The 27,206-nt window shown below is 50.2% G+C and overlaps 3 protein-coding genes across 14 annotated transcripts in view; 2 read left to right on the top strand and 1 right to left on the bottom strand.

The window, feature by feature from the left end:
* Tmem8b (transmembrane protein 8B) overlaps positions 1 to 12,679 on the bottom strand; it is a 23,650-nt gene extending 10,971 nt beyond the window's left edge. For 2 of the 8 annotated variants that reach the window (XM_021658444.2, XM_021658445.2), the window contains exons 1-5: positions 11,979 to 12,675; positions 7,071 to 7,260; positions 6,533 to 6,740; positions 707 to 840; positions 173 to 441 (exon numbers count right to left, since the gene is read on the bottom strand). In XM_021658444.2, coding sequence (XP_021514119.1) covers positions 173 to 441; positions 707 to 840; positions 6,533 to 6,740; positions 7,071 to 7,260; positions 11,979 to 12,492 — 1,315 coding nt within the window. In that variant the 5' untranslated portion in view covers positions 12,493 to 12,675. Of the gene's footprint in view, positions 1 to 172; positions 442 to 706; positions 841 to 6,532; positions 6,741 to 7,070; positions 7,261 to 11,978 lie in introns of those variants that run through there. The other 6 variants (XM_021658447.2, XM_021658448.2, XM_060378651.1 and 3 more) reach the window with 4 other exon arrangements.
* A 121-nt stretch (positions 12,680 to 12,800) lies between these two features.
* Fam221b (family with sequence similarity 221 member B) lies at positions 12,801 to 23,552 on the top strand. Of its 5 annotated transcripts, none has more exons than XM_060378655.1 (7): positions 12,801 to 13,344; positions 15,327 to 16,014; positions 16,172 to 16,315; positions 20,883 to 20,993; positions 21,205 to 21,333; positions 21,474 to 21,593; positions 21,939 to 23,552. In XM_060378655.1, exons 2-7 carry the CDS (start codon positions 15,327 to 15,329, stop codon positions 21,974 to 21,976), a joined length of 1,230 nt encoding a protein of 409 aa, XP_060234638.1. In that variant the 5' UTR covers positions 12,801 to 13,344; the 3' UTR covers positions 21,977 to 23,552. The 5 variants fall into 5 exon arrangements, with proteins under 5 accessions (XP_060234638.1, XP_060234639.1, XP_060234640.1 ...); XM_060378653.1 differs by having other exon boundaries at positions 12,802 to 13,344; positions 15,279 to 16,014; positions 21,136 to 21,333; positions 21,939 to 23,551; XM_021658459.2 differs by having other exon boundaries at positions 12,803 to 13,344; positions 21,136 to 21,333; positions 21,939 to 23,550.
* Positions 23,553 to 24,950: 1,398 nt separating this feature from the next.
* Positions 24,951 to 27,132, top strand: Hint2 (histidine triad nucleotide binding protein 2). The gene is made up of 5 exons (XM_021658458.2): positions 24,951 to 25,108; positions 26,372 to 26,512; positions 26,597 to 26,701; positions 26,793 to 26,865; positions 26,948 to 27,132. The coding sequence occupies exons 1-5, from the start codon at positions 24,992 to 24,994 to the stop codon at positions 27,037 to 27,039; spliced, it is 528 nt and encodes a 175-aa protein (XP_021514133.1). The 5' UTR covers positions 24,951 to 24,991; the 3' UTR covers positions 27,040 to 27,132.
* The last annotated feature ends 74 nt before the right edge of the window (positions 27,133 to 27,206 follow it).

Genomic DNA, 27,206 nt, shown 5'->3' with positions numbered 1-27,206 from the left:
GCCCCATGGCCTGAAGCTCCAAGGAGGTGGGGCCTCGGGAGTGTGCAAGCAGCTGGGCAGAGCTGGGGAACTGTACAAACGTGGCTGAAGGTCACAGAACACAGCCATCTGGATTACCCCCGGCCATGGATTACTGCATAGGTCGGGGAGGTGAGGCAGATGAGGTTCTGACCTTGTAACCGTACACACAGCTGGAAACGGATGGTCCTGCCAGGGCCACGGGATGGTGTCTCCACACGCACATAGACCCAGTGCCCCCACGGGGGCAGGGCCAACTCCAGCTGGCATCCTGAGGCACCTCCACAGGCTACAGAGCTTGAGTTGTGTAGGGGTGGGGCCTTGGGACGTAGGCGCAGGGTCAGAGGGCAGACAGAGGCTCCTCGGCCCCCTACACACACCAGCTGTGCGGAAACCCTGTAAGTGAAGCTTGGCACAAAGACCCTGGACAGAGGACAGGTTGGGAGCAAGAACAGAGAGTAAGAGACACAAGAGAAGGGAAACAAGAGGAAGAAAGGGAATGGATAGGGGCAAAGAATACAGGAACAGGTAGCCTGGCCAGGTCTTCCTTTCTGTGCTGGGGCAGAGGACACTGGGATAGGACCGGCCTGGGGATTCTGGGTTAGTTTGGCTAGAGGAAAAGCAAGCATGTGCCTGTGTAAGTTCAGAGGAAGAAAGGGAAGGGGCCAGATCTGGCGTGATTACTCACTTGTACAAAGCTGAGCGATTGTGGGGGGAGAGGGTTTGCTCTGAGGGACGGCCAGGAACCAGTACAGCCACATCCAGCAGACGTCGGACAATCAGCTGTGGCTGAAGGAGGTACTGACATTCATCCTGGAGACCCTGAGACAGAAAGAGGAGTAGCAGGAGCAAGAGAGACAGTGAGGTCACCACCAAACCAAGGCCAACTTAACTCACTAGAGGGGTCCAGAGAAACCCCTTTAGCATCTGGCTCTCAGGGCCCTGACTCTGGTTTCTAAGGTCTGAACATTTCCTATCTCAATTGTCATTTTTATTAAGGATTGTGTTGTACTTAAAAAATATATATTTTAGAACAGGCTTAACTACAGGGTTAGGGAAAAAGAGACATACCCAAATATGTGTACAGGCTCTTTGGAGGAGAATTGCCTTTTCTTTGTGAATGTTTATGTATTTGAGTGCAGAAACATGCCATAAAACACAGGTAGAAGTCACCAAGGAACCCCAGATTTTTGTCTTCACCTTCCACCTTCCTTGAGGCAGGCTTCTTCTTGCTCGCAGTTGTATGAGCTGGGCTAGCTTGCCCATGAGCTTCTGGACATTCCTGTCCCCACCCCCATCTTGCCATGGAAGCGCTGGGATTGCCGGTGTGTGCAGCTGTGTCCAGCTTTATGTGGGTTCTGGGGATCTGAAGGCATGTCCCTACACCTCTAAGTACTCTACCCACTGAGTCACCCTCAGCTCCTTGCACAGTCATTTCTGATCAACTGTGTTCTGCCTGGGCCTTCAAGGTCTCAGCACTGATGAAGTCTGGGGACTCAAGCCCAGGCTCTGCTGGGACTCAACTGGGCTCTGCTGGCACCTCATCCCAATCCAACCCCTCCTCTTGGACATTCCTGGTCAGCCTCCACATCACTGTAACAGCAAAACCATCCCATTCCACAACCAAACACTGGCTCTGCTAGAGAAGTAGGAAAGCTCCTTCTAGGCCTCTGGCCCAACCCTTCCTAGTCTGAGCCTGTAACTGTTCCCATTGCCCAGGCTGCCCTCATGACATGTACCTGTCTGGCCTCTGTTTCATCACTCCAGTGAGGACTATTTACTACCTCCCTTGCAACCTCCAGACTATTTGAAACTTGAGAACAGGACGTGGCTGTCCAGACAGGCCTAATGTCGTGTGCGCAACTTGCCATGAATGTTTGCCAAACACATGAATCAGCCCAGCTGCAGACAGCACTGACCTTTATGCAGCCAAACTCTGTCCCGTCACAACTGCTCCAAACTGGCCCTCCGCCTCAGACTGTTTCTTCAGACATTGAAGGACAGCTTCCATGTTTTCCAAGGCTTCTGTGCTATACAAACTCCTGAGCCCCTTCTGTTTTACTGCACTGAGACACACTTCCAGCCTGTCACTCCAATGCCACAGTTCCCCTCCACAGATCTCCGTCTTATAAGTCCTACAAACCATCAGTTAAGGGGCATGAGGGTTGCCTAATGAGGCTCATCTAACCTTCTAGATAAACGGCCTTCTGCTGCCTCAATAAACTAGAGACTATGGCTCATTTTGGTGGTTATTCTGATGGAGATGTGCCTCCAAAGCCTGTTCTGGGAGGAAAGTTCCAGGCCCTGACATTTCACCATGTTTTATGCCATGGAAGATGCCAGCTAAGCCATGGACTTTGGGCTCCGTCCACAGTGCTGTAAGGAGGCCTCGGTCTACATCAGGTCAGAAGACTCACCCGGCGCCTAGGGCATTTCTGTGCCACCTCACTGCTGCACTCTCAGTGCTTGGCTCCACCCACAGTGGGCTGGGCCCACATTTGAAGTGCTGAAAAAAACAGCTGTCAAGTTGAAGGATGGTGTCAAAAGAGAGTTTCTTCTGTGGCCTAATTGTCCGGAATTTTCCATCTCTGATATCCAAAGCAGACATCCCTCAGTCTCAATGTAAACCCTGTGGATTGGCCAGACACTGCACAGGACCCTCCCCCAGGGCAGGGATCCACAGCAGTCTCAGGAGGGATGTGCCCCATGGTCCTGCCTCACAGCCTAGGGAAAGAGACAACTCCCGTTTTTTGCTGTCAGCTTCAAGAAAGGATCAGGACACTGCATGCTCTGGTTGTGTTCCTACGCCTCAGCATTCAGACTCTTCCTCAGTAGGAAGTAGAGACCAAGAAAGGTATCTGGACTCTGAATTATGGAAAACCCTCCTGTTTTGTGGGACATAGAGAGTGTTTTCTTTTTCTTTCTGTCTTTCTGTCTTTCTTTCTTTCTTTCTTTCTTTCTTTTCTTTTCTTTTCTTTTCTTTTCTTTACAGTGGGTACGGGTCTTATTCTGTAGTCCTAGCCTTGAACTCACCCTGTGATCCAGGCTAATTAAAATTCATGGCAATCCTCCTGCCTCAGCCTCTCAGGTATAGGATTACAGATATGAGGCACCATGCCCGATCGGGCTAAGTTTCTTTAAGAAATTTCAGGCCCTGAATGGGGCTTTATACTGGCTGGTTTTGTGTCAACTTGACACAAGGTAGAGTCATTTTGGGAAGAAACTTCAATTGATAAAACGCCCCCACCAGACAGGGAAGCCTGTGCTGTATTTTCTTGATTGATGATTAATGTGGGAAGGCCCTGCTCACTGCGGCCCACCCCTGGGCAGGTGGTCCTGGGTCCAACAAAAGCAAGCTGAGTAAGCTGTGAAGAACAAGCCAGTAAGCAGCACTCTTCCATGGCCTCTGCATCAGCTCCTGCCTCCAGATTCCTGCCCTGACTTCCCTCAGCAATGGAGTCTGACCTGACAGCTGTAAACTGAAAAAAGCCCTTTCCTCCCACACTGCTTTTGATAACGGTGTTCTATCATGGCAATAGAACCCCTAACTAAGACAGGCTTACAGAATGAAGATGCCCAAGGACTAGTGGCTTCCTCTGCAGCCAGCACAGCTTTCTTGCCCTCAGCCAACCAATACTGATCAATGCGGAAGTGAATGGGGAAAGGAAAGAAGGCAGGGGCAGGAAAGGAAACCAAGGGACCATTTAGGAGGTTACCGTGGCACACAGGAAAGCACCAGAGAAGATGTGCTAAGTGCAGAGGTGGAGATGCAGCTACAGAAAGCATTACAAGTTGAGGGATGAGACTTTACGAATCGGTCATGGGGAAGTAAGAAGAGTAAGACTTAAGAGTGACACATTTGATATTTGATATTTGATATTTGAACACCCAGAGGGTATCAGTACTATTTACTAGGAAGAAGGCAACCAGGAAAAAGGCCTAGAGTGGAAATCAGTGGAATTACTGAGCTCTGGGCTTTGCCCTGCTTTATACATATTAAGCTTGAGGCTGCTCTCAGGCGGGCAAGTGAAGGTGTCAAAGCTGGTAGACAGAAAGTTTGAGATTCGAAGAACATAGGCCTGGCTGTCTGCTCTCGTGAGGCATCAACTCATATACGGTATTTCAAACACCTGTGCCATAGATGCCAAACAAGAGAATAAACTACAAAAAGGAGTTCTCCCGGGCCAAGCATCAGGCCAGAACAGCACACATAGGTCAGGAGAAGCAGGACGGTGGAGTCGTGACTGCCAAGAGGAGAATGACCAAGAAGGAAAGACTAATCTACAGAAAGAGATAAAGTCTGGGTGCTAGCTACCTATGGGGAGAGAAACTCCAAACTAACGGAAGGGAGGGAAGGCTTACTTTCACCGTGGGCCTCTTGTGCCTGTCAAAGGCTGCACAGATGCACCTGTCACCTGTTTGAAATGTAAATAAGATAACTTAGCAGCGGGAGCCTCCGTGGGCAGGTGTAGCTACTGTGGCTGAGATGCTGAAAGGCTTTCTCATCATCCGAGGGCTGCTGCCTTCTAAACCGCTGGCCTCTGTGCTTTCTAACTAGATGTTTTCATTATTTTACCTGATTTTATTTATACCCAAATCTTAGACTGGAAAGAGAAGGCCTTCAAGGCCTATGCCCAGCTATGTGGGAGAACTCTATTGATGAGCCATCAGGTGCTAGCTGGGTCCACAGCCCCAAGGTGGGAGCCTTAGGGTGAGCAGCTAAGACATGGAAGACAACGAGCTGATGAAAAGAGGCAACAAGGACAGGGGTCATGAGGTCAGCCTAGGGCAGTCAGAGTTTGAGAAGGTTGCCACAAAAACCAGCCGAGCCTTGCCACATGCTAGCTCTGTGCCAGGCGATTCAGGAAAGGGTCAGGCCTAGAGAATGCCAGCCGTCACTCTCAGGGCACAGTCTGTCCACCTTTCCACCTCCTTCACCACTCATGCTGGCTCCCCTCAGCCCTCCCGAGCTTGGCCGCACTCCCACCAGCTGACACACCTTCCCAGGCTCCTCCCTGTCGGGCCTCACTGCCTAACACCCCCCCCTCCTTGTCCACCCATCCTCTAGAACAGGCACATCCAAAAAGCTACATTTTATGATGCTCAGACATGCAGCCTCCAGTGGGAGACAGTGAACTGTGCCCTTTTCTCCCTGGTCTCACCAGGCTACTAGTACCAAGTGCCCGGCACTGCCTACTTTCTCTAGGCAGAAACACGTATGCCAGGCCTGGTTCTTCTCCTGCTGCCCAGGGGCCGAGAGACTGTGAGTCAGGCATTAAGCTCTGTACTGCTACCCTCAAGCCACTGTGGCCACTCCACACACACACAGGCCTACCCACGTCTAGGCTCCAGGTACTTCCTGTCCACCTGAGGAGATGGACAAGCAGAACAGGGGCCAGAGGACTTTCCCATCAGTTCTTACAAAGTGAAGCAAGGCCGTGGCTGAGTTAAGAGCAGGCTCTTTGAGATTTAGCCAAAGATCAATGAAGAGGTTCCCTCTAGGAGAAAAATCCTTAGTTCTGACCTGAATCAAGACCCAGAGCTGTCCCCGGTGACTCCCAGCACATTCTCAGCCTAGACTGGTCTTGGCATGGTGCCAATTTAGAGCCAATTTTCACCTGATTGGGAATTGCTGTCTCTCTTAATCCCCAGTGGACAAACTCCACTAGCTTTCTAGCTTTGTAATGCTCATTACATAATTCTATATAAACCCTTGTTCTGTTTATGTTCTGTCCTCACTCTTACCAAAGTCGCACACACGTGGCTAATAGACTAATAGTGGCCAACTCATCATAGCATCCCTCTCCTGCAATGGGCAGAAGTAGGAGACATACCTATGTCCCTACCACAAGGAGGAATCCCAACTTGTCAAGCACAAAAGAGTGGCAGGAAAATATTGTGCTACTTTTTTTTTCACTCCAAACCAAAGAAGCATCCTGCCCTTTGAGTCTGCCCTTCGACAGACAAGCTCCGATATGTTAGAATCAGTGCTGATATTCATAGCAAAGGGAGGCAACAGACAAGGAGAATATCAGCTAGCCAAAGCCACTTTCATTAGGAAAACCTTCTCTTATGGTTCCTCACAGGGCAAAAGAGAGACCTGAAACCATGGTGTGCGGGCTAGAGATGTGGATGTGGCCTGAGAGAGGTTGCAGGGCTATGCCAACCAAAACGGAAAACAAAACCAGTGCTGGGTTTGTGCAGCAGATCCTACCAGGCCCAGATAGCCGTGGCTACCCTCATTCACCTTAGTGGCCACCAATAGGAAGGGATACAGCTGCCCCGTTCCAGGGCCTCATTCCAGAATCTGTAATTTCTCTCCAGCTTTCCTGGGTCACTATGTCCCTCTGCAGACCACCCCACTAGATAACCTGCTGGCCTCCAACGGTGGCCCAGCACAGAAATTCTGGTGCCAATGCCCATTCTGGTAACAAGGTTTTGATGCTTGTGAGCACTCAGCAAGGATGGAAGGGAAGATAAGACCCCTCCTGTCCCGGGGGTAGCATCAACCCACCTTGACAGAGATGTGGCCATGGGCTTGGGGAAGGTGGGCAGCCAAGAACCAGTCCCCAGGTAAGGGGCTGCTGACGTTAAAGATGCCTGAGGTTCTGTTGGGCAGTGTCCAGCTGAGCGTCAGGGAGAAGACCCCAGGCACAGCTGTATCTGCTGGAAAGTGTGTATGCAGAGGATTGATGACAGGAGGTGCTCCAGATCGGAAATACCTGGGGGCCAACAATGAGAAAGAGAGAAAAGCAGGCCGTGGGGTAGGAATAGGGAAATAGGTTTTAAAAAAGAACTTCATTCATCACTAGTAAAACAAACGGATTTCCTACACTGGCATATACCACAAAATGGGTCCAGGTCAAGGGTCAAGTCCATAAGGGACAAGTGCTCAGGTGACAGAGGTCATGACCCCCAAGTGACACTTCAACCTAGATAGGGGTCAAGATCAGGGTCAGGAAGCATGTTTAGACCTCCAACAGTCATACTTCAGTTTGGAAAGTGACAAGGGCGGGAAATTGGGGTTCCAGAATGGAAATTCAAACACTCACACAGTCACACTTTGATCTGGGCAGTGATCCCCAAAGGTTCCTCCCTGCTCCTTGAAGATGATGAGATTCCAAACAGCCAGGAATGTGTCCTCAGGAACATGGAAGTGGAAGAGTTCGGTGCTGGCAAAGGAGCGAAACGGGCTGAGCTTGCGTGGCGAGCAGGTGGAGTAGTCGGTCAGGAAAAGGCCTCCTGGGAAGCAGAAGTGAGGAGAAGGGGAGGGACACAGGCATTTCCATCGTACCCATTTTCACCAACAGCACCAAGTCAACAGCAGCACTCTCTGCCAGCCAGGAGCTGCAACTTGTGCTGCCTAGCCATCATCTGTCTTCTTCCTCACAGAAGAAGAAACCTTGTCCTTAAAAGATTCATCTTGCTGGTGGTAACTAGAAAAGATCATCCTGAGTGAGGTATCCCAGAAGAAGAAAGACACCCATGGTAGATGTCCACTTATGAGTGGATATTAGACATATATTATAGGATAAACATACCAAAATCTGCACACCTAAAGAAGCTAAGCAAGGAGGGGGACCCTGGGTAAGATGATCAATCCTCACTCAGAAAGGAAAACTGGAAGAGGGAGAAAACTGGGAACCGGACAGGAGCCTACCACAGAGGGCCTTTGAAAGACTCTATCAAAGCAGATGCTGAGACTCATAGCCAAACTTTGGGCAGAGTTCAGGGAACCTTATGAAAGACAGAGGAGATAGAAAGACCTGGAGGGGACAGGAGCTCCATAAGGAGAGGAACAGAACCAAAAAATCTGGGCCCAGGGATCTCTTCCGACACTGATACGCCAACCATGCATAAAGATAACCTAGAACCCCTGCACAGAAGTAGCCCATGGCAGCTCAGCGTCCAAGTGGGTTCCCTAGTAAGGGGAATAGGGACTGTCTCTGACATGAATTCGTGGGCTGGCTCTTTGATCACATCCCCCTGAGGGAGGAACAGCCTTACCAGGCCACAAAGGAAGACAATGTAGCCAGTCCTGATGAGACCAGATAAGCTAGAGTCAGAGGAGAGGGAAGAGGAGGAGAACCTCCCCTATCAGTGGACTGGGGGAGGGGCAGGGAGGAGAAGAGGGAGGGAGGGAGGGTGGGATTGGGAGGGGACAAGGGAAGGGACTACAGCTGGGATACAAAGTGAATAAATTGTAATAAATTAAAAAATGTTTAAAAAGTTCATCTTGCAAAAATGAAAACCTGAGGATTTAAACCTAGGACCCTTCCTAAGACTTCCCAGCTGCTCACTCAGGAGGAACTGTTCTCCACCCCCAAGCCTAGCAAAACAAGTGTGTTTATGTGTGAGTGCGTGTGTGGTGCGTGTGTGTGTCTGTGGGGTGCAGGGGGTGTGGGAGTGTGTGTGATGAGTGTGAGTGCACACGTGTGCATGTGATGTGTGTGCATATAGTCTGTGGTGTCTGTATGTGGTGTGTGTGCATGTGGTTGGTGTATGTGTGTGGTATGGGTGGTGTGTGTGGTACATGTGTGTGTACATGGGTGTGGTGTGTGTGTGTGTTTGTGTGTGTAGTGTGGGTGGTATGGGTATACATGTGCACGTGTGTGGTGTATGTGTGTCTGTGCATGTTGTGTGGTGTGCGTGCATGTGTGTGTGCATGTGTGTGTGTGTGTGTTGGCATTCGCTCTTAAGCCACTAGCACTCCACCTGTGGGGCTTGGGAGTCAGCACAGAACTGTGTGACTTGCTTGTTTTCTGCCCTTTTCTACTTCCTGGTGGTTAGGAGCTGCAGAAATTCTCAGAAGCTCACAAGAGCTGCCTGTATACCCACCGGGGCAGAAGGGGGGCGTGTGGTGAGGCCTGGGGGAGCTGCCTGGGTGGCAGAGTCAAGAACGGAGCAGGCAGGCCACCGCGACAGCGCCCGGGAAGGAGGGCGGTGAGACCCTCAGGCCCTGAAGGCCGTCCGCAGGGCTGTGGCATCCGGACCACACGGGGGTGTCTGGAGTAGGCCAGGTTGCGGGGTGGGGGGATGTGGTTAGCTGAACTGCTCAGGTCCCTGATCACAGTCAGGGGCAGAGCGAGGGTGGCAGGAAAGTCACTGCCCAAACAAGCACATGAGGACAGCAGTGACGGTAAACCATAGGTCAGAGGAGAAGAGAGGGTGGTGGCTGTCCCTAGCCCAGGTGGAAAGCTGGGGACAGACAGGCGCTTCAAGACAGACAAGTTGGAGGGAGGGTTCTGGACGGGAGTTTTTAGCTACACAGAAATACCCAAAGGGCTTACCTGACCTGAAGACCTCTGCCTTGCAGATGGGGCATGTGACTCCAATAATGAGATATTTAAAGCAGCAGAGAGATGGGCCTCAGGAAAAAGGAGGGTAGGTTAGCCCACTAGACTGGGCAACTTAAAAGAGTCCTACTCAAGAGGTGACTTACACAAGCAGAAGACACTGGCTTAAGTGGAAGAATGGCTCAAAAGCCAGGACAGTGTCAAAGGACTAGATTCTGCTGTGCCATGCAGCCAATCAACTTCAACAAAGCAAACAAGCAAACAAAAAGCCCTGCCAACTTGCAAGCTGCGCACTCCCAGGGACCTAGACAGGCTCTAACTTGCACTTAGACAGCAGTGGGAGGTATTCAAGACAGATGACGTGCAGTGGGGCTAAGGGAGAGTTCAGCTTCCTTGGAGCTCTGCCTCTCGACTGGCCGCTGGCTGCCCAGCTCTGAAGAGCCTGGAAGGCCATTGTTACAGGAACTAGAGTTCTAGAGTGCCCTCTGCTGGGATTAGGGAAGGGCTGCTCCTCCTAAAGCCAGCATCAGAGAAGCACAAAGAGCTTGCCTGGACAAACAGGGAGCTGAGCCAACCCTGACAAAGCTAGCAGCTGGGGAGGGGGGGGAGGGGTCTGTCACAGGGCGTACTTGTTGGGAAAGGAGTAAGTATCGGCTTGGAGCTCTGGGAGGAACACAGAAGGAGTTTGGAGGCAGGGTGGGCATAGGGAAACACCCCTATTCACCACACGCTTTAATTTGGGTTTTGAACAGGGCTTACCAGAACCATGTCCCAGAGAAAACATGAGTGAGGCCCTATCCAAGTCTAAAAGAGCTTGTCCTGATGTCCCTTCTACAATAATATGAAATGGCTTCTCCATCACCTAGACTGTGTGTGTGTGTGTGTGTGTGTGTGTGTGTGTGTGTGCAAACTCTCCTCATCAAAACCAAAGCTGATTGTTAGCTGCTCTGCAAGTGCCAAACCTGCACTGTAGTCAACAATAAATGTCTACTCCTCCACCCTGGCTCCTTCCTTCCAAAAGACTGGATGGACGATGAATGCAGGGCTCTCAAGGTCTAGGGAGATGATTCAGTGAGTAAGAATACTTGCTATGTAAGTTTGAGGACCTGACTTGAAATCCCCAGTGCCCACAGAAGGAGGAGGAGGAAGAGGAGGAGGAAGGGGAGGAGGGGGGAGGAGGGGTGGAAGAAGAGAAGGAAGAAGAGGGAGAGGGAGGAGGAGGGAGAGGAGGAGATGGGAGGAGGGGAGGAGGAGGGGGAGCAGGAGGAGGGCGAGCAGGAGCAGTGGTGGCAGCCAAGCATGGCCTGCATGCCTGTGACTGGGCTGTGAGGGTAAGCGGTTTAAGCGGGTAATAGGGGCTTCAGATTCTCTGAGAGATAGTCTCAAGGGAATAAAGCCACCTCTGGCCTACACATGGGTGTGTACAATCACACGAGGTTCACACACACGGAACACTTCCTTCAAGCCTAGGATGATAAATTCATGAGAGGAGTGGGCCAAGCTGAGGAACCTGTGGGCCATCCCTCATTCCCTCCCGCTCACACAGTAATATACGCACTCCAAAAACTCATCAGCTCATTACCTTCAGATACAATACATGTCACCAACATAGAAGATGAATACCTGCACACACATACCATTCCCCCAGCTCCCCGTTATACACACACATCTCCTCAGAACACACTGAAGCAGGCCCACTGAGGCCAACGAAGCCCACCTCTGCCTGCGCTGCTGCTAGATCTTATTGCCAAACACTATCCAGGCGATTTCCATTCTCTTGGAGCGCCACTCAGCAAAGGTGGCTGGGGACCATCTCCGCCCCGCTGGCTAGGACGCTCCTCCAGCCAAAAAGGCTGGATCACTCTAACCAAGTGACTTCCTGGACTAGATGATGAACGTAGGTTGACACCTGGCAAATGAGAGTCAGTTTATGAATTAAGCTCCCTTGCAGACAGACTACGGAGAAAAGAGATTATGCTTTGGGCCAACAGCGGAATACTTTTATCTGGTCTTGCAGTCGGAGAGGGAGACCAGCACATCATAGGGAGCAGGAGACCTTCTCTCTAGCCCCATTATTGCCATTTAGACACATTACAGCTTTGAACAAATCGCCCCCTCAGTTTCCCCGTCTGTAGACTGCTCCCTCAGGAGTGTTCAGTCATGCCCCTTTTCAATGTGTCTCAGGTTAGAATAGAATCTCCTTGTTGTGGATTTATGTCATCTCCATAAACCTTTGGAAGCAAAAGGACCAAAGCCTCCAAGACTTTGTGACACACACACATGTATATACATGTATATATACAGAGAGGCTAGAGGCTACTTTATTCCCTTGAGACTATCTCTCAGTGAACCTGTAGTCAGGGAAAGCCAGACGCAGGAGTCAGGGTGGACACCGGGAAAGGAGAACTTCCAGAGTCTCTTGAGAACTACTAGCCACCTGCTGAACTGGCCAAGCAACACCTCCACTCTCGAAGGCTGCCAATCCAGCAGAAGTGTGCGCCCTTCCCTCCCTTATCACACAAACACACTTCTCCCCAGGCACCAAGCTCACCAAGTCCCACCCCTCCTGACTCTTTCCAAGCCACCACCACACACACACACACACACACACACACACACCCGGAACCCCCATCCCTGTCTCATCCTCTCAGATTCTGCACTCACCAGCTCCTGGACCAAGGGCAGAAAACAGCAACAGCAGCAATAGGGCTGGCGGCAGCTGGAGCCCAGACCTGAGTCGAGGCTGGGAGAGGGGCAGAGTATGAGAGAGGCGGGGAGCCAGTGGGAGAGACTTCGGCAAACACAGAGATGGGGGCAAAGCCTGAAATATTGGGTTGCGCTGGACTGAGCACTGGGGCTCAAACAGGAGGTGTGATGGGAGGAGTGTGTGCGGTGGAGACAAGAGCAAGGGCTGGGCTAGGGGTTTAAGCAAACGCTGGGAATGGGACAGGGTCAGATGCGGGACTGGGAATTGTGACAAGGGGTGGAACGAGGGCCGAGGCGAAGGTAATGGCCAGGCCAGGGGCAGGGACTGGGGTTGGAGCGGGGACCTGGGCCTGGGCATTCGCTGGGGCACTGGCCGGGGTCGGTGCCGGTTTGGGATGCGGGGCGAGGGCGTGGCCGGAGGCCAAGGCTGAGATTGGGATAGGATGAGGGGCCGGGACAAGGGCTGGGCCATGGCCCGGGGCGGGGGCGGGGCCGGCCAGGCCAGCACGCGATGCTCGCAGAGCTGACCCGCGGCTCCGCTCCCCACCCCCGGGGGTGGCCTCCGGCTTCCACGCGGGCCCGGGGCCGGGGCAGGGACCTGGGTAGGAGTTCAGGCCTGGGCGACTCCGGGCTGCGTTGAACCGGCGATAAGCAGGCCCTGCGGCGGCCTCGGCGTGACGCTCGCCTGGCACTCCGCCCCGCGCTGCATTCGATTGGTCCCTCTCAGCAAAGCCCGCCCCTGTCCAATTCTATTGGCCTCTAACTTAAGCCTGCTGGGCTTGCTACCCGAGAGCCTGTCTCACCCTAACCCCGGTTCCCTCTCAGCTTCTCACATATGATACAGGAACCTTCCAGAAATGCACAAAACCGGCTCCTCTCGGATCATGGTCCTCCCGTTCCTATGTTTGCACAGAGACTCGCTCAACTCGGGTCCCCCCTCAGGAAAACTCACCCACGCAGATGTTGACGAGAAGACTACTGCTGCCCTGGAGACTACTGGGCATTCCGGTTGCCCTGGTAGCCGATGCTCGCCACCCACCTCCGGGCCTGGGTTCTAGAAGCTTCAGGCAAGCAAATCCTTCATCTGCCCTAGACCTCTTTTGTCCCTTCCCCTTTCTGCCCTTCTTCAACTCGGGCCAGAGTCCCTTTGCAGAGGTCCGTAGACGCCCATGTCTCCCCAAACAAACTTAAAAACAGGTCTCTTAGCACCTACAGGTGCTCATCAACAGCAAAACCATTCCCTCAGTCAGGACCAATACTCCTCTCTCTAACCCAGTTAAAGATCTGACCGAAGGACTTGCAACCACCAAGCCTAAGCCCAGAGGTATGTAGCTACTCAACCCTGCACTCCACTTTCTCCTAACACCTTCTGACCTTCCCCACTCAGTCTCCAGTTTTCATCCCTCTCCACTTTCATCTCCTCATTCTGCAGATGCCCCTTACCTAATTTGCCCTTTAGGAAGACTCCAGTGAAATTACTTTTTTACCTTTAATTTTATTTTATATATGTGGGTGTTTTGCCCGTGAGTATATCTGTAGACCACGTATGTACAGTGCTTGTGGAAGCCAGAAGAGAGGGTCAGATTCCCTGGGACCGGAGTTACAGGCAAGTGTGAGCTGCCTTGGAGATGTTGGAAATTAAACCCAGGTCCTCTGCTGAGAGAACGCTCTGATGAGCTTAAGATGCAGTGTCCTAGGAGAGCTACTTCTGTCTCTGAAGCATGGACAAAACTAGAGAGCAGTGAAGCGCAAGAATCCTCATGTAGCTCTTGCAAATGATGATGGACTTATAGATGACAGTCTGTTTTGGAAACCCAAGTGGTGGCACTGGCCAGTAATGCCAGGTCTTGGGAGACAGAGGCGAATTGTTGCCAGTTCAAAGCCAGCTTGGTTTACACAGCAAATTCCAGCCGGCCAGGGCTATGTCGTGAGACTCTGTCTAACAAGGGCTGAGTGTGTGGCGCATGATTGCACTTACCAACAGCGTACAGAGGCCCTTAGCTCAGTCCTTAGCACCTTCAGAGGACTGGGGTGCTGACAACAGACCTTGCATGTCAGGGCCAAGAAATTTGGTTGTAATCCTTAGGCTGAGTCAGAATGTTTTACATGTTCAAAAGATCTTGCTGGAGGCTGGAGAAATGGCTCAGTGGTTAAGAACACTGACTGCCCTTCCGAAGGACCTGGATTCAATTCCCAGCACCCATAATGCAGCTTACAACTGTCTGTAACTCCAAGATCTGATACCTTCACACAGACACACTTGCAGGCTAAATAACAATGCACATAAAATAAAAATAAATAATTTTTTTTCTTAAAAAAAATTATCTTGCTGAAAGAGGAATGAGAGCTTCCCTCTTGGATCTTTCTTGGGTAAATTCGGCAGCTCCCCTTTTCACAGCATCCTGGAGAGCAGCTATTCTTTTGGACTGTGGATGAGTATTACATTGTCTGTCTCCCAAGCTCACCTGGTCCCAGTGGGTAGCATGGTGTTGGAGTGAAGTGTTAGTCTGGGCTGTTCATAAAATGTGTCATAAATGAAAGAGTGAGTGGATAGATGTGCTGGGGTGAAGAGTCCATGTGTGACTTCCTGTTGGAAACACCTAGCACGAAGCACCTAAAGCACAGGGGAATAAAGAGATCTGAGTTAGACATGCGGATTTAAAAGGCAGAGGTAGCCAGGCATGGTGATGCACCTTTATAATGCCATCAAGAGGCTGAAGCAGGAGCAGCCTGGGCTACCTAAAAACCTAGCCTGGGCTTGTCTCCAGAGAGAGGGGAGAGAGATAGGGGAGCATGAGCACACAGCATGTCTGGCAGTAGTTGAAGCCTTGAACAGGAATGAGATCAAGGGAGGAGCTTGTGGTCCCTGGACAAAAGCGGTTCTGCTGTACGCACTGTGACATTGTCCTGCACTCTTGGAAGCCAACCCCAACTCTGGCTTCATGCTCAGACACTGGCACTCCATAGCTACAATTCTAGGGTCCTAAGACATGCCCCCACCGCTGCACTTGGACTGGTTCCCTGTGCAAAGGACTAGGCGTGGTTGTCTGCTACCATCTACTGATGGGATTCTGACTGTTTCTGTCTTTAAATGCCAACCTACAGTGTTATACCATGTGGGGGTACATGAGAGTCCCTCCTGGCATTACACCCCGAAACTCAGACTTCTTTCTTCCTTCTGATGTCTTAAGTGCCCTAATAATTTTTTTCCTCATCCTGTGACCTCGGTGAACCCTGGGGCTCTGCCCTGACTGGCAGACCCTGCAGACTCAACCTAACGAAGCCTGTACCTCATTCTACCGCTAGATGGAAGCAAATGAGACCACAGAAGGTCCTCAGACCACAGAAGGTCCTCAGGCCACAGAAGGTCCTCAGACCACAGAAGGTCCTCAGACCACCACGACTGAAAACGAACAACCTTCTTTGAAGGACTCCTCTGCTGAAAACTTGCAGGAGGCCACTGTCCCTGAAACTCACAGCTTACAGACAGCTGTCCAGCCTCCTACCTCTGAAGTCCTTTTTGAAACATCTATTTTCCAGAACACTGAGATGGAGAGCTCTGAGGAGCCCTGGGAGGCTCCTGTTCAGCACTTCCCTACAGAAGAGCTTCCTTCCGTGCCATCCCAGGGTTTAAAGATCCCAGACTCCAGAACCCTTTTAAGGTCTTCTTCCCAGTCTATGATCTCTCTGGTAAAAGCCATCAATGAGATCCCTTTGGGATCAGATGAGACTCTTTCCTCTGAAGTAAAAACAAAATTTCATCTCTCGCCATCAACCAGTATCCTGGAATATTTCCGTAAGCTTTCTTCTGATAAAGTCTCACAGACCCAGGTCCCCGAATCTGAGTACTTTCCAAAGCAGTCCATTTCAGGACCTTCAACCCAGACGGAGGAGGACACGTCTACCAGGAAAGAGGAAGCAAGTAAAGATGAGCCGGAAGCGGGTACTAGTAACATCACTGTCCTTCCAGCCAAGAAGAAGGAGAAAAAAATTGGTAACTGTCCCTGCCTTCCCTCGGGCCCCATTCCTGTGACTTTTGCACTGTCCTGGACTTACCAGAAGTGAGGAACTGGGTTAACTCTTGCATATGACTCCTCTTAGTTTTCAGGCCCTTTCACTCCCCTCTGGTTACTCAGCCCCTCCTTTCCCAGGTTTTACAGGCCAGCAGGTGGTCCCTGCTAAGGAGGTAGAGGTGATACAAGCGGCAAAAGCAATGCACAGAGAGCAGATTGGTGCTCAGGCAAACCATCTTTTCGAGTGGGAGAAGGACTCATCCCTGAAGTCCATTCAGACAGGTGAGCCCAGGTGGCCTTCCAGAGGCCTGGAACAGGCTCATAAGACGGCTTCCAATTCAACAGATTTGGGAACCTTACCCTTCAGTGTGGAAATGGCCATGCCATCTGCCTGCAATCTGGAAGGGGAGCAGGTAGGCCTGAAAAAAGTGGAGATTTCAAATGAAGTCCAAGTAGCAATATATAGATGTACTAAAGTAACTAAAATTGTTACCAACAGAAGAGTTGGGGGCCAGCCCCAGATATATTACCTAGGTAGTCTATAACAGAACAACCCTAAGGCAGAGATGGCCCCAGGACCTTGGACAGTCTCTAGGAGCCATGTTCTCATATGGATATGGCAAAAGATTTTGGTCCCTTTACTTCATTACAGACTGTCACTTCTGCATGTCAGATCCATGACCATCCCACCAAAGAAGAGACACATGGCTTAAAAACCTTATTGAATTCAAGTCTCAGCTCATAATTAGTGCCAACACACACACTCTTTTTGAGACAAGGTCTCATGTAGCCGAGGCTAGCCTCAAACTTTCTATATAGTCAATGATGACCTTTAAGGATAATCTTGAACTTGTGATCCTCATACATCTACCTCCTCAGTGCTAGGGTTACATGTGTGTGCCACCACAGCTGGTTTTACATGGTGCTGGGGGTTTGTGTGCTAGACAAGCATGCTACCCACTGAGCTGTATCCCCAGCTGAATGAGACTCTTGATGGTCCTCTGAGTGGAAGGTGTGACTCAGTAATGGGTGTGCAGGTGAGCTGTGTAAGCACAGGGCACACTGTGTAAGCATGTCTACCTGTGTTGTTGGCGTTCACCATCTGTACGGACTGTTGATCTCGGTAAGAGGTCTGCTCTGTGATCCTCTGTGATTCTGGGCTTCCTAGATGAATTCAGTAGAATGCACGACATTTGCTCAGGCCTTCGTACCTGCTCTGTTTAGGATGGAAATAGCACCAAAAATCCTATATTCTTATATTCTTATCCTCCTTGACATAATGCATGCACCCAACCTCCATTCATGGACCCTCTTTCCTTCATCCCTTTTTATTTATTTATTTATTTATTTTTAAGTCTCATTTGTTTCTGAGTTTCCACTGATAGTGGGACCTCTGTTGGGTTATATTAACATCTATTACCGTAGATTTTTTTTCTTGCAAATGCAGGTTCTCTACAGTCTCCCTTTTGCTCTTGTAGATTCTGCTGTCCACTCCTTACTCTTCAAGACCTCAGTGTTTCTTCTTTGCTTTAAATGCCTGTGTTTTTCTGCTTAAACAAATGGTTTGTGCACTTAATCCTACATGAAGATATCTGAGGTCTGTATCCTTCTGATGTTGAAGATCCTGACTCAAGTTTCTCTAAGGATGTATGTGATGTGCAAAGAAATGGGAAATGTGAGCTTTTCCTAAAATTCTTTCAACAGTTATTATGCACCAACTATATGCCAGTCATTGAGTTGTAGTTGTGCAAGCAGTAGGCAAGAAAGGCCTGAAAGATAAAACTGTCCCTCAATTGCATAGTGAGACCCTGTCTCAAGCAAAAAACAACAAAATTTTAACCATGTTAAGTTCAAGCTCCAGTTCACAATTAGTGCCCCCCCACACACACACTTTTAGACACGGTCTGATGTAGCTCAGGCTAGCCGCAAACTTTCTGTATAGTCAATGAAGACAGTTAAGGATAACCCTGAACTTCTGATCCTCTTACTTCTACCTCCTGTGTGCTGGTGTTACATGTGTGTGCCACTACAACTGGCTGTACATGGTGCTGGAAGTATGTGTGTTTTGTGTACTCAGATAATTTTCACTCTAATAATGCCAATAAGTAAAATGACAAGTAGGAGGCTAACAAATTTCTGTGTTCAGAGTACTGTGAGGACAGAAGAAAGAGGCACCCGATTTTAGGTGCTAGACTAATAATGAGCATTGGAAGGAAAGATTGCTGAAGCTAATATCTATAAGAGGGTAAGGATAGTCAAGCTGGGTGTGCTATGGGTGCATAACTATGATCCTGCACTTGGAAAGCTGAGGCAGGAGGATTACAAGTTTGAGGCTATCACAGTCTGTATGGTGAGTTCCAGGCAAGCCTGGATTGCGTAATAAAAAAGAGCCTATCAAAATAAAATTTTAAGTAAAATAGCAGAGATATAACAAGACAAGGAATCTTAAACGAGTGTAGTGTTTTATCTAGTGCAAGAATGTTGGTGGAAGTACTAGCTCAGCTCTGGAAATTAACTGTGCAGGCATTTTTGTGCCAACGTCAAAGGTCACTGTCATATCTCAGGGGCCCCTGAGAATCACCAAATATTGTAAATAGGACAGCAACCTTATTTGTGCTTTTAAATGATCACTCTGGCAGTAGACTGGACTGGAGAAGGCAAGGTTGCATGTGGGGCTGCTGAAGCATGAGAAACAATCAAGGCAGAAGTTGCTGGGAGAAGGTGGAGACAGGCGAAAGACAGTAACAGGTAAAACTGACATTGTTTGACGTGTGAAATGCACACGCCTTTAATCCGGCACTCAGGAGGCAAAGGCAGGTGGATCTCCATGAGTTAGAGGCCAGACTGGTCCACAAAGAGAATTCCAGGACAGCCAGAGCTGTTACACAGAGAACCCCTGCCTCAAAAAAATTATTTTAAAAAAATGTTAAATGCCTGGAGTGATACCTGGCTACATGTCTGACTGGATAAACCGAGCACCACAAACAACAATGCAGGGAGCACACAAACCTGCTGAACTGAGGGCAAGAGATGGCTTAAAAGGCTTTGAGATGAAAACAATTGTTTCACGGAACATGCTAGTGAGAATGTAACAGACAGATGGCCCTATGGGTCTAATGCCCAAGAGGGTTAGGGCGGGGCATGCTTCATGTAAAGACAGCCATGTATAATATGGAAACCTTATAGAAACCAAGAGCTGATCTACAAGCTACAGTTGTGCAGAGTTAGAATGGCATCCAAGATAATGTGTTCTCTGCCTGCCTAGTCCACTTCTAATCGGAAGAGAGTTTGGAATCAGAGGATGGAATCCAGAGCCAGATTCCAGCTTCCCCACTTTAACGGCATAGAGGAAGGGAGGGGAGGGGAGGGGAGGGGAGGGGAGGGGAGGGGAGGGGAGAGTAGAATAGAGTAGAATAAAATCTGAGGTATTTTTTCCAGTTATTCAAACTTCATCTGAATGCTAGATACTGATTCCCACAGCCATGCTTAGCCTGCCACACTTTGATCTTCAGGAGGACTCAGGCTACTGTCAGCACATCACCTGCTCAGCTGCTACAGTTGGCTTTTGTAGAGTTCAGAATGCTCTGGCAGAGCCCTGGTTCCCACCCACCCATTGTGACTTTGCTTCTCCCTGTGCTCTCAGCCAAACATTCCGGGTACAGCAGGGTCGTGGCACGGCAGAATGTATCAATCCAGAAGCCGCCAAGCCAAAAGCCACACCTGAACAGGTTTTAGAACCTTAGAAACTATGGGTAAGATAAGAACACTGGGCCAAGGCTCAGAGTGGCGGATTATGCCGCTAAAGGACTTTGTTCGTTCAGTCGGGCAGTCTAGCCTCTCTGACATCTCTTTCATGGCAGGATTAGAGATAGAGATGAAAATACAGATCCTTCCCTTGTAGGGAAGCAAGGACAACTTTTAAAAGAGGTGACATTTCCGCAACAAGCAGAGTGCTGCAGCTGCAGGTCCCCTGGGGGGACTCAGGCAAGATCTGAACTAGAAGTTGGAACAGTCTCTGCTCTCAGGAAGAAGCAGGAGGTGCTGTTCTCTTGTCACCTCTGCCTAGCCCTGCCCTTGACTTGTGATGGTACTTGCTCTGAAGCTGATTTCCCCCAGACCCTCTGCTAAAACCAGGATCTTGTAGCCACCTGCTCATGCCCACATTCGAAGATACTAGCCTCACTTTCCTTTCCATAGTCCTGTTTCATTCCTCACAGCTGGCCTGCCCCTTTCTCTCTCTGGAGAGCCACCAGCTACCCGTCTTAGGATCACAGAGGGCATTAGTTACATAACACTAGAATATAAAAGGTATTACAGAGGTGTGAACCTGGAGAGTGAGGGGGCAGGCTTCCTCCCACCACTTGGCACCAGGACTGTCCAACTTTCACCTTTTCCGCAGGCTCCTTTACAAACAATTCCCAGGAGCCAATCCCCGTCAGCTACTGCCCTCTTGGTCAGTTAGCTTCCCTCCCCCACCATGAACACCTTAGAAAGGCTGGACTTCGGCATAGAGGGTGGAGAAGGTAAGAAACCCTTCAGCCATAGGGGCCTCCTGTTCATCTTCAGTGTTATCCGCACTCTCCCTCCTCCAAAACTCAAGACTGCCTTCAGTTATCTTTGATAGGCTGACAGATACAGAGTGGATCCTGGGATGGAAAAGGAACTGATGATACTTTGAGATAATAAAGCTTTAAAGAAAGATGTCTAAGAGCCATAAGTGAGGGAGACAAGTGTAGCAGGGTGTGGTGCTACGTTCTCTGCCCCCACTGTAGGAGATCCACCAGAACACTTGTAGGGAGCTTAGGATGCTTTTTCTTTTTTACTCTTCCTTATTAATCTTCATATGTAGGTCTCTACATTGGCTGGCGCTGCCCCCATTACTTATGGGACTGTTTTCGTATTGGAGATGAGTCCAAGTGCTTTTGTGGACATTTGTTGAAAGAACACCAGATCATCTCAGGTAGGAGAGACTCTTGTTGTCAGATACATGTATTCAGCCATGTCTTGGAGGGAGGGACAGAGCTTGAGTTGGGCGCGGATCTGCATGGAGAGGCCAGGTCCTTCGGGTGCTGGCTAACGCCCCACCACCTCCATTCTCCCAGACCTGTCGGTGCCCTGCAATGTGAGCCAGTGCAGGTGCCTCATGTTTTGTTTCATCCCATCACGCCCAGAGGAAGTGGGTGAGTTCTGGCTTAAGAGGAGGGCCACCTTTGACCCCAAGGCCTGGAGAGCCCAATGTCGCTGTAAACATACTCACGAAGAACATGCAGCCACCGGAGCGCATCCCTGCAGGCACCGTGGTAACTTCTAGTGCAAAGGGCTGTTTGGGTGGGAAGAAGGGACTCTGAGAGGACTGGTGTGTGGTAGGGAAGAGGTGAGGATGAGTCAGCTCTTGGGGATGCCATAATTCTTATATTCTTCTGGGTGTTCTTTTTCCTAGGCTGTTCTTGCAACTGTTTTGAGTCCAATTTCCTCTGTGCGGCCTGTGACCGGCGCTGGGAGGAACACGAGACTTTCTTTGAGACTGAGGAGACCAGGCGAAGAGGAAGGAGACCTTGCGGTGAGGGAGTAACATGGGACAGGGGACCATGCCAGGGCCAGGCAGAGAGGCGCTCCCACCCTTTCCCACCCTCTCCAGGTCTGACATCTCCAGCCCAGCCCACATCCCATGCCTGCACTGCTTTCCATTCCCAGGACAAGAGTATGTGCCTTTTGCAGGGATGTCTGCCCTCCAAGATGTCATACTCACCAACTCTGACCTTGAGGCCCTCCAGATAAAGGATGTCTCTGGCCACCCCAGTACCCACCCTAGATCCCTCGAACCTCCTGGTCCAAGCAGCCTTCACCCGACCCTACATCTGACCCCCATGCCCGACTCCTTCACCTTTGCTCTTCTCTTTTCCAGGGACAGCCAATGTTAACAACTGGAACAAGTCTTTCTGAGTCTGGCCAAGATCAACAATAAAGTGGAAGCCAGTAGAATCTGACCTGGCTCTGTGTGGGGCAGGTAGTGTCAAGACTCAGTTTACAGTCAGCTCAAACTACAGGCAAGAGATAGCACCCAGCAGAATGAAGGCCAGCTCCAGTCATCTTCCTCTATCATGGCACAGTGGGAGACTCCCGGCCCTGACACTGGGAGACTAGCTTCAAGAAAGCCAAAGGGAGAGTTTGAAGAATAGAGTAGTGGTGGTTTCTGATGTAGCTGGGGCTCCACGGGCAAAGACGTTGGAGGTCTCTGGAGACTTTGGGCAATATGGTTTCACACCGCCATGGTGAAGGCAAACAGCAAATATCCATTCATTTGAAGGTAAGAAGTAGAGGAAAGAAATCAACAATACGAAGGTGGGCTGTAGATCAAGGAAGCAGCTTCTTAAGAAGGAAGGGGGGAGGGGAAGAGGCCCATATACATAAAGATCTTGAAGGATGCAGAAGAGGGGAGACATGCTTGGTGGAAATGAGAAGATGAGGTCAAGGCAGAGGTGGAGTTTCCTCTGATGACAAGAAACTTCATTTCAAAGAAGGAAGTATGAGCTTCGGGGAATAGGAGCTCCTAGAAGTTCCCCTCTGGTGACATCTTTATTCCCTGGGATGCAAGAAAGGTAGTGCCAAACAGGAGAAGGGAGCACTGGGCAAGGCTAACGGGGTCAGAGAAAGTCCTGACAAGTGCAGTTCAGGCCTCAGTATGGTTGGAGAGGATCTGGTTAGAGAAGAGAGGAAAAGTATTTAGACTAATGGCTGATGATGTCAGGAAAGTGAGGAAAAGAAGGCAAAAGAAATGGGTCTGAAGAAATGGAGTAAATGTCACATGATGCCAGGAAACAACTGCTAAATGGTGGCAGCCATAAAAGGAGTAGGAGATCTCCAGTGATGTCCAGGGGCAGGTGGGTTGGCATGGGCTGCAGCACAGGGACTGCAGAACATGCAGATTTCATCGAACAGCTGCAGGTGGTGGCAGGTGTTTGGAATAAGGAATCCAAGTCAGGGTCAGCTTTGAGTCTGGGTCAAAATTGTGAATGTCAGAGAGAAATCTCTAGGTGATTTTATGGCCACAGAACAGTCTAACCCTGGTAGGAGTTCTGATGCGAGGTTCCCTCTTTAGGCCTCGGTTGCTGGATCTATGAAACAGAAATAACCTGTCTTGTGTGCTCTCTCTGAAAACCCAAAGAAACACCCAGCTCCAAAACTTAGCACTCACTAGATTTCCACCCTCCCCTCACACCAACTCCACTTATCTCTCGCCCTTCTCTGGGGCAGCTTTCAAGTCTCACATCTCGGGCTCAGAGGCAAGGTGATCCCACATTTCCTCATATTTAGAAAGGTCATCTATCTTTGTGAAGGAAGGGATGCAGCCTAGATTGCTAAGACTCTGGGGGAAAATTATGATCACATATCACCCCCTGAAGAAGAAAGGGCTTTATAATAAAGTGGCTATGTAAAAGAAATTGTGCTAATTCCAGAAGCTTCTGAACACTGGTGGTATGTGCTGTGACAATTATATAAAAATCATTCGATTAATAGAGTTACTATGATTGGGCCATCGGGGACACAGTACGTAGGCATTGCAAAGTGTATAAACTACAATTTGAAAAACATAAGAGAATAATAAACATGCCATCTATTACTATATAAAAAGCAGAACAGTGAAACACCAGATTAAAAAAAAAAACTTGAGCATTTACATATCAGGCCATGTGCAAAGGCAAAACAGCCTCTAAGGTATAATAGTAACATATTATTGTACCAGACCAGAACTCACCAGTGGTGAGGATGGAGTTGGGGAGGAACTACTAATGTTTTTTTGAGACCAAGTCTTGTTAGGTAGACCAGGCTGGCCTGGAAATTATGAGTTACCCTCCTGCCTCTGCCTCTCAAGTGAAATACTGTTTTCTTATTTCAAAATACAAAGCAGAGACGGGAGATGGTTCAGTGCTTGAGTGTCTGCCGCTCTTGCAGAAGACTGAACCTTGCTTCACATCTGGTGGCTCAAACCACCTCTCTGTAACTCCAGCGGCACGCACCGGGACTTGCACATACCCCCACATTTCACGTAAATCTTTAGGGGCTGGAGAGATGGCTAAGCCGTTAAGGGCACATACTGCACTTGAGAACACTGGAGCTCGGCTACCAGCAACCACATCAGGCGGTTGCCAACAGCCTGTGACTCCAGCTCCAGGGCGTGCTGTGCCCTATAGCATCCGTGGACGCCTACACTCATATGCACATAACGCACAGACAGTTTCTGTAAACAAATAGAAAAGAGTATGTACACGAGCAAACCCGCCGCACTGAAAATGCTAGGCATAGAGCTAACCACACACTTATGAAGCGGGGAAAAATGTAATACCTAGTGCAGCATACATAGGCTTCTGTGTCTGCTGTAAGTGGGAGCAAGAACATAAATTGACCTTAATTTAATTTTTTTTCATACAATATGTTTTAAATCTTTGAAGTGGTCAAAGGGCTGAAATTGGTAAGACTAGGTACCTACCCTACAGATTAAAAAGACGGGGGAGGGGCCCAGTTCGCCTTTAGCCCCGCCTTCGGGAGCCAATAAGCGCCAAAGGTCCTCTGAACCCCGCCCTTCTGGACAATGCGGAGGGAGAAGGGGCTGCGCTACATTTAGCCTTTTGTGCAGCAGGTGGCGAGGCCCCACCCTCTCCCCCCACCCCCACCAGTGGGAGCCAGAGCTAAAAGGGACGGGCCAAGAACGAGCAAGTCCCACCCATTCAGGAGCCGCAACCTAAGCTTGGTCAAGGCGGTAAGCCTGAGCCCATTAGGAAAATATCCCACCCCCAGGTTTCGTTCTTCCAATGGAATGGGAATGTGTCTCCTAGTGAAACTGCGTAAGGATCCAATGGAAAAAGAATTTTCACGGTACCAAACGAAAACTGGCCCTGCGTCGGCAGAGGCAGCCAATGACGCGCAGCACGGGGCCAGCCTCCAAGCTGGACGCGGCCAATGGGGCTGCGCCCGCAGGCGGCAGGCTCCGGGAAGATGGCTGCTGCCGTGCTGCTGGCGGCGGGTTTGCGCGGTGCGCGCACAGCGCTGGGGGCCGCGGGGCCCCGGCGGGCGCAGGTGAGAGGCAGCCAGAGAGCGAGGCGTCCAGCGGGCACTAGTGTGTTCCGGGGCCGGCAGGCGGGTCGCGCATTCCCGCGGAGCCACTGCCTTCCCAAGGGTCAAATTCAGGGACTGCTGGGAGGTCCGGCTCGAGTCCTCTGGAGAAGCGACCGGCTTGCAGCCGCTTCCCGGGAACAGCGGGGCATCCGGGCTGGAACAGAAAGGGTGCTGCTGGCCGAGCGCCTGCTCTGGGCTGCCTCTGCCGGGACCCCTGCAGGAAGGGAGTGCTTCCTGGGAGTCCTCCTCGGACCTCTGGCCCTGGGATACATGTGCACCATTTTCGCACTTCATCTTCCACACTTTGCGGAAGCGATTTAGTTTATTCCACTGTTTCGCTGCAGTGTAATGCGCAGACTGAATCGGTGGGAAAATGGGGTATTCCTACTTCCTACCGGCTCCGAGTTCACTTAGCTGAACTCTTACATAACTACGCGGATTCAAGTTACGGGAATAAAAATCCAATGTAAGAAGCCACGCATGGTGGCACATGCCTGTAATCCCAGCATTTAGAAAAGTGAGGCAACAGAATTACCAGGACTTTGCCAGTTTGGCCTGCATAGCAACAATAACAGGAAGGCTGCACACCAAGATAGCAAATTTGACACCCAAATGAGAGGTTTGTCAATGTCAGGTAGGACAAACATATTAAATACGTAAATCAAGTAACAAGGCTTAAAGATCAGAAACCGTGAAGTAGAAATGAGTAGAAACAGTAAGGAGCTTCAAGCCCTTCTAGGAAGGGATTCACAACACCCCTTGAAGCTGTAGGAGGGGTTCATCAGGTGTTTTCAGAGGGTAGCATAGGAACTGAGAGCTCAATATTGTTTTATTTGCTTTTGGGGACAGTGTTTTATGCCCCACACTGCCTTCCCATCCTAGCTGCAAGTCCACACCCAGATGGAGATGTCACTCTTGAAACTGCCATGCTGGGTCCTTTGACCGTACGGTGCTAGATTTCTTAGGCAGACTCAAAGGAATCGCACTCCTAAATCCTACATAGTAATTAGTTTGTTCTGTAGCCAGGTCCACCATCATCTGGCCCACCCTTTGCTGCTCAGGCTCTGAAATTCAGGAACTTTTCCCTGCAGTGGAATCACTAATGGGTTCTTGGAATTACGGTAGTAACACTCAAGAGCCCAGCTTCTCACAGCCCCAACTAAATGTGTAGGAAAAGTACTGCCAGCACAGTCTCTCCCTTGGGTTCACCTGCCCCACCTTCAGGTTCGAGGAAATGCAGGTGTGACTGACGGGAGTGAAGTGACCAAGGCTCAGAAAGCAGCGCCTGGAGGAGAAGCACCGACCATCTTCTCCCGGATTTTGGACCGAAGCCTCCCAGCTGACATTCTATATGAAGATCAGCAGGTGAGGGTCCAACGCTCTTGAGAATTTGATAGGCACCATTGGGTCCAATGAAGTAACAGTGCCCTCACCTGTCGCTGCTCCTAGTGTCTGGTGTTCCGGGATGTGGCCCCTCAGGCTCCTGTGCACTTTCTGGTCATTCCCAGGAAGCCCATTCCTCGAATTAGCCAGGCTGAAGAAGAAGACCAGCAGGTGAGGAAAACGGTCAGGGGGTTGTCTGGATGGAGCAAGAGGTTTGCTTCCTTTGGAGGCAGCGACCTCTGTCCCTCCCCTCTCCCTATAGCTGCTGGGACACCTACTCCTTGTGGCCAAGAAGATAGCAAAGGCTGAGGGTCTGAAGGATGGGTATCGACTTGGTGAGTGACTCGTCCGTGAGTCTGTTTCTCAGGGTGCTCTTTATTCTTTGATCATGATCACTAACCTCAAGCACTGTTTCAGTGGTCAATGATGGGAAGATGGGCGCACAGTCTGTGTATCACCTGCACATTCATGTACTTGGAGGCCGGCAGCTGCAGTGGCCACCTGGCTAATCCTGCCAGGTGGCCAAGGACTACAGACCTGGATGCTTGGGTGGGAAAAGGGAAAAGGAATCCTGTGGTGTTAATAAACTTATTTTCCTTCAATTTTGCATCTTTGTCTTAAATATGTAACAAATTTATACCGCAAAGGTAAAAGAAAATTGGCTGGGGCTCTGAAT

The sequence above is a fragment of the Meriones unguiculatus genome, chromosome 1 (genome assembly GCF_030254825.1).
Source record: "Meriones unguiculatus strain TT.TT164.6M chromosome 1, Bangor_MerUng_6.1, whole genome shotgun sequence".
In the NCBI taxonomy this organism is placed as follows: Eukaryota; Metazoa; Chordata; class Mammalia; order Rodentia; family Muridae; genus Meriones; species Meriones unguiculatus.
The sequence above is the reverse complement of the archived record's forward strand: the minus strand, read 5'-3'. Positions and strand labels throughout refer to the sequence as shown.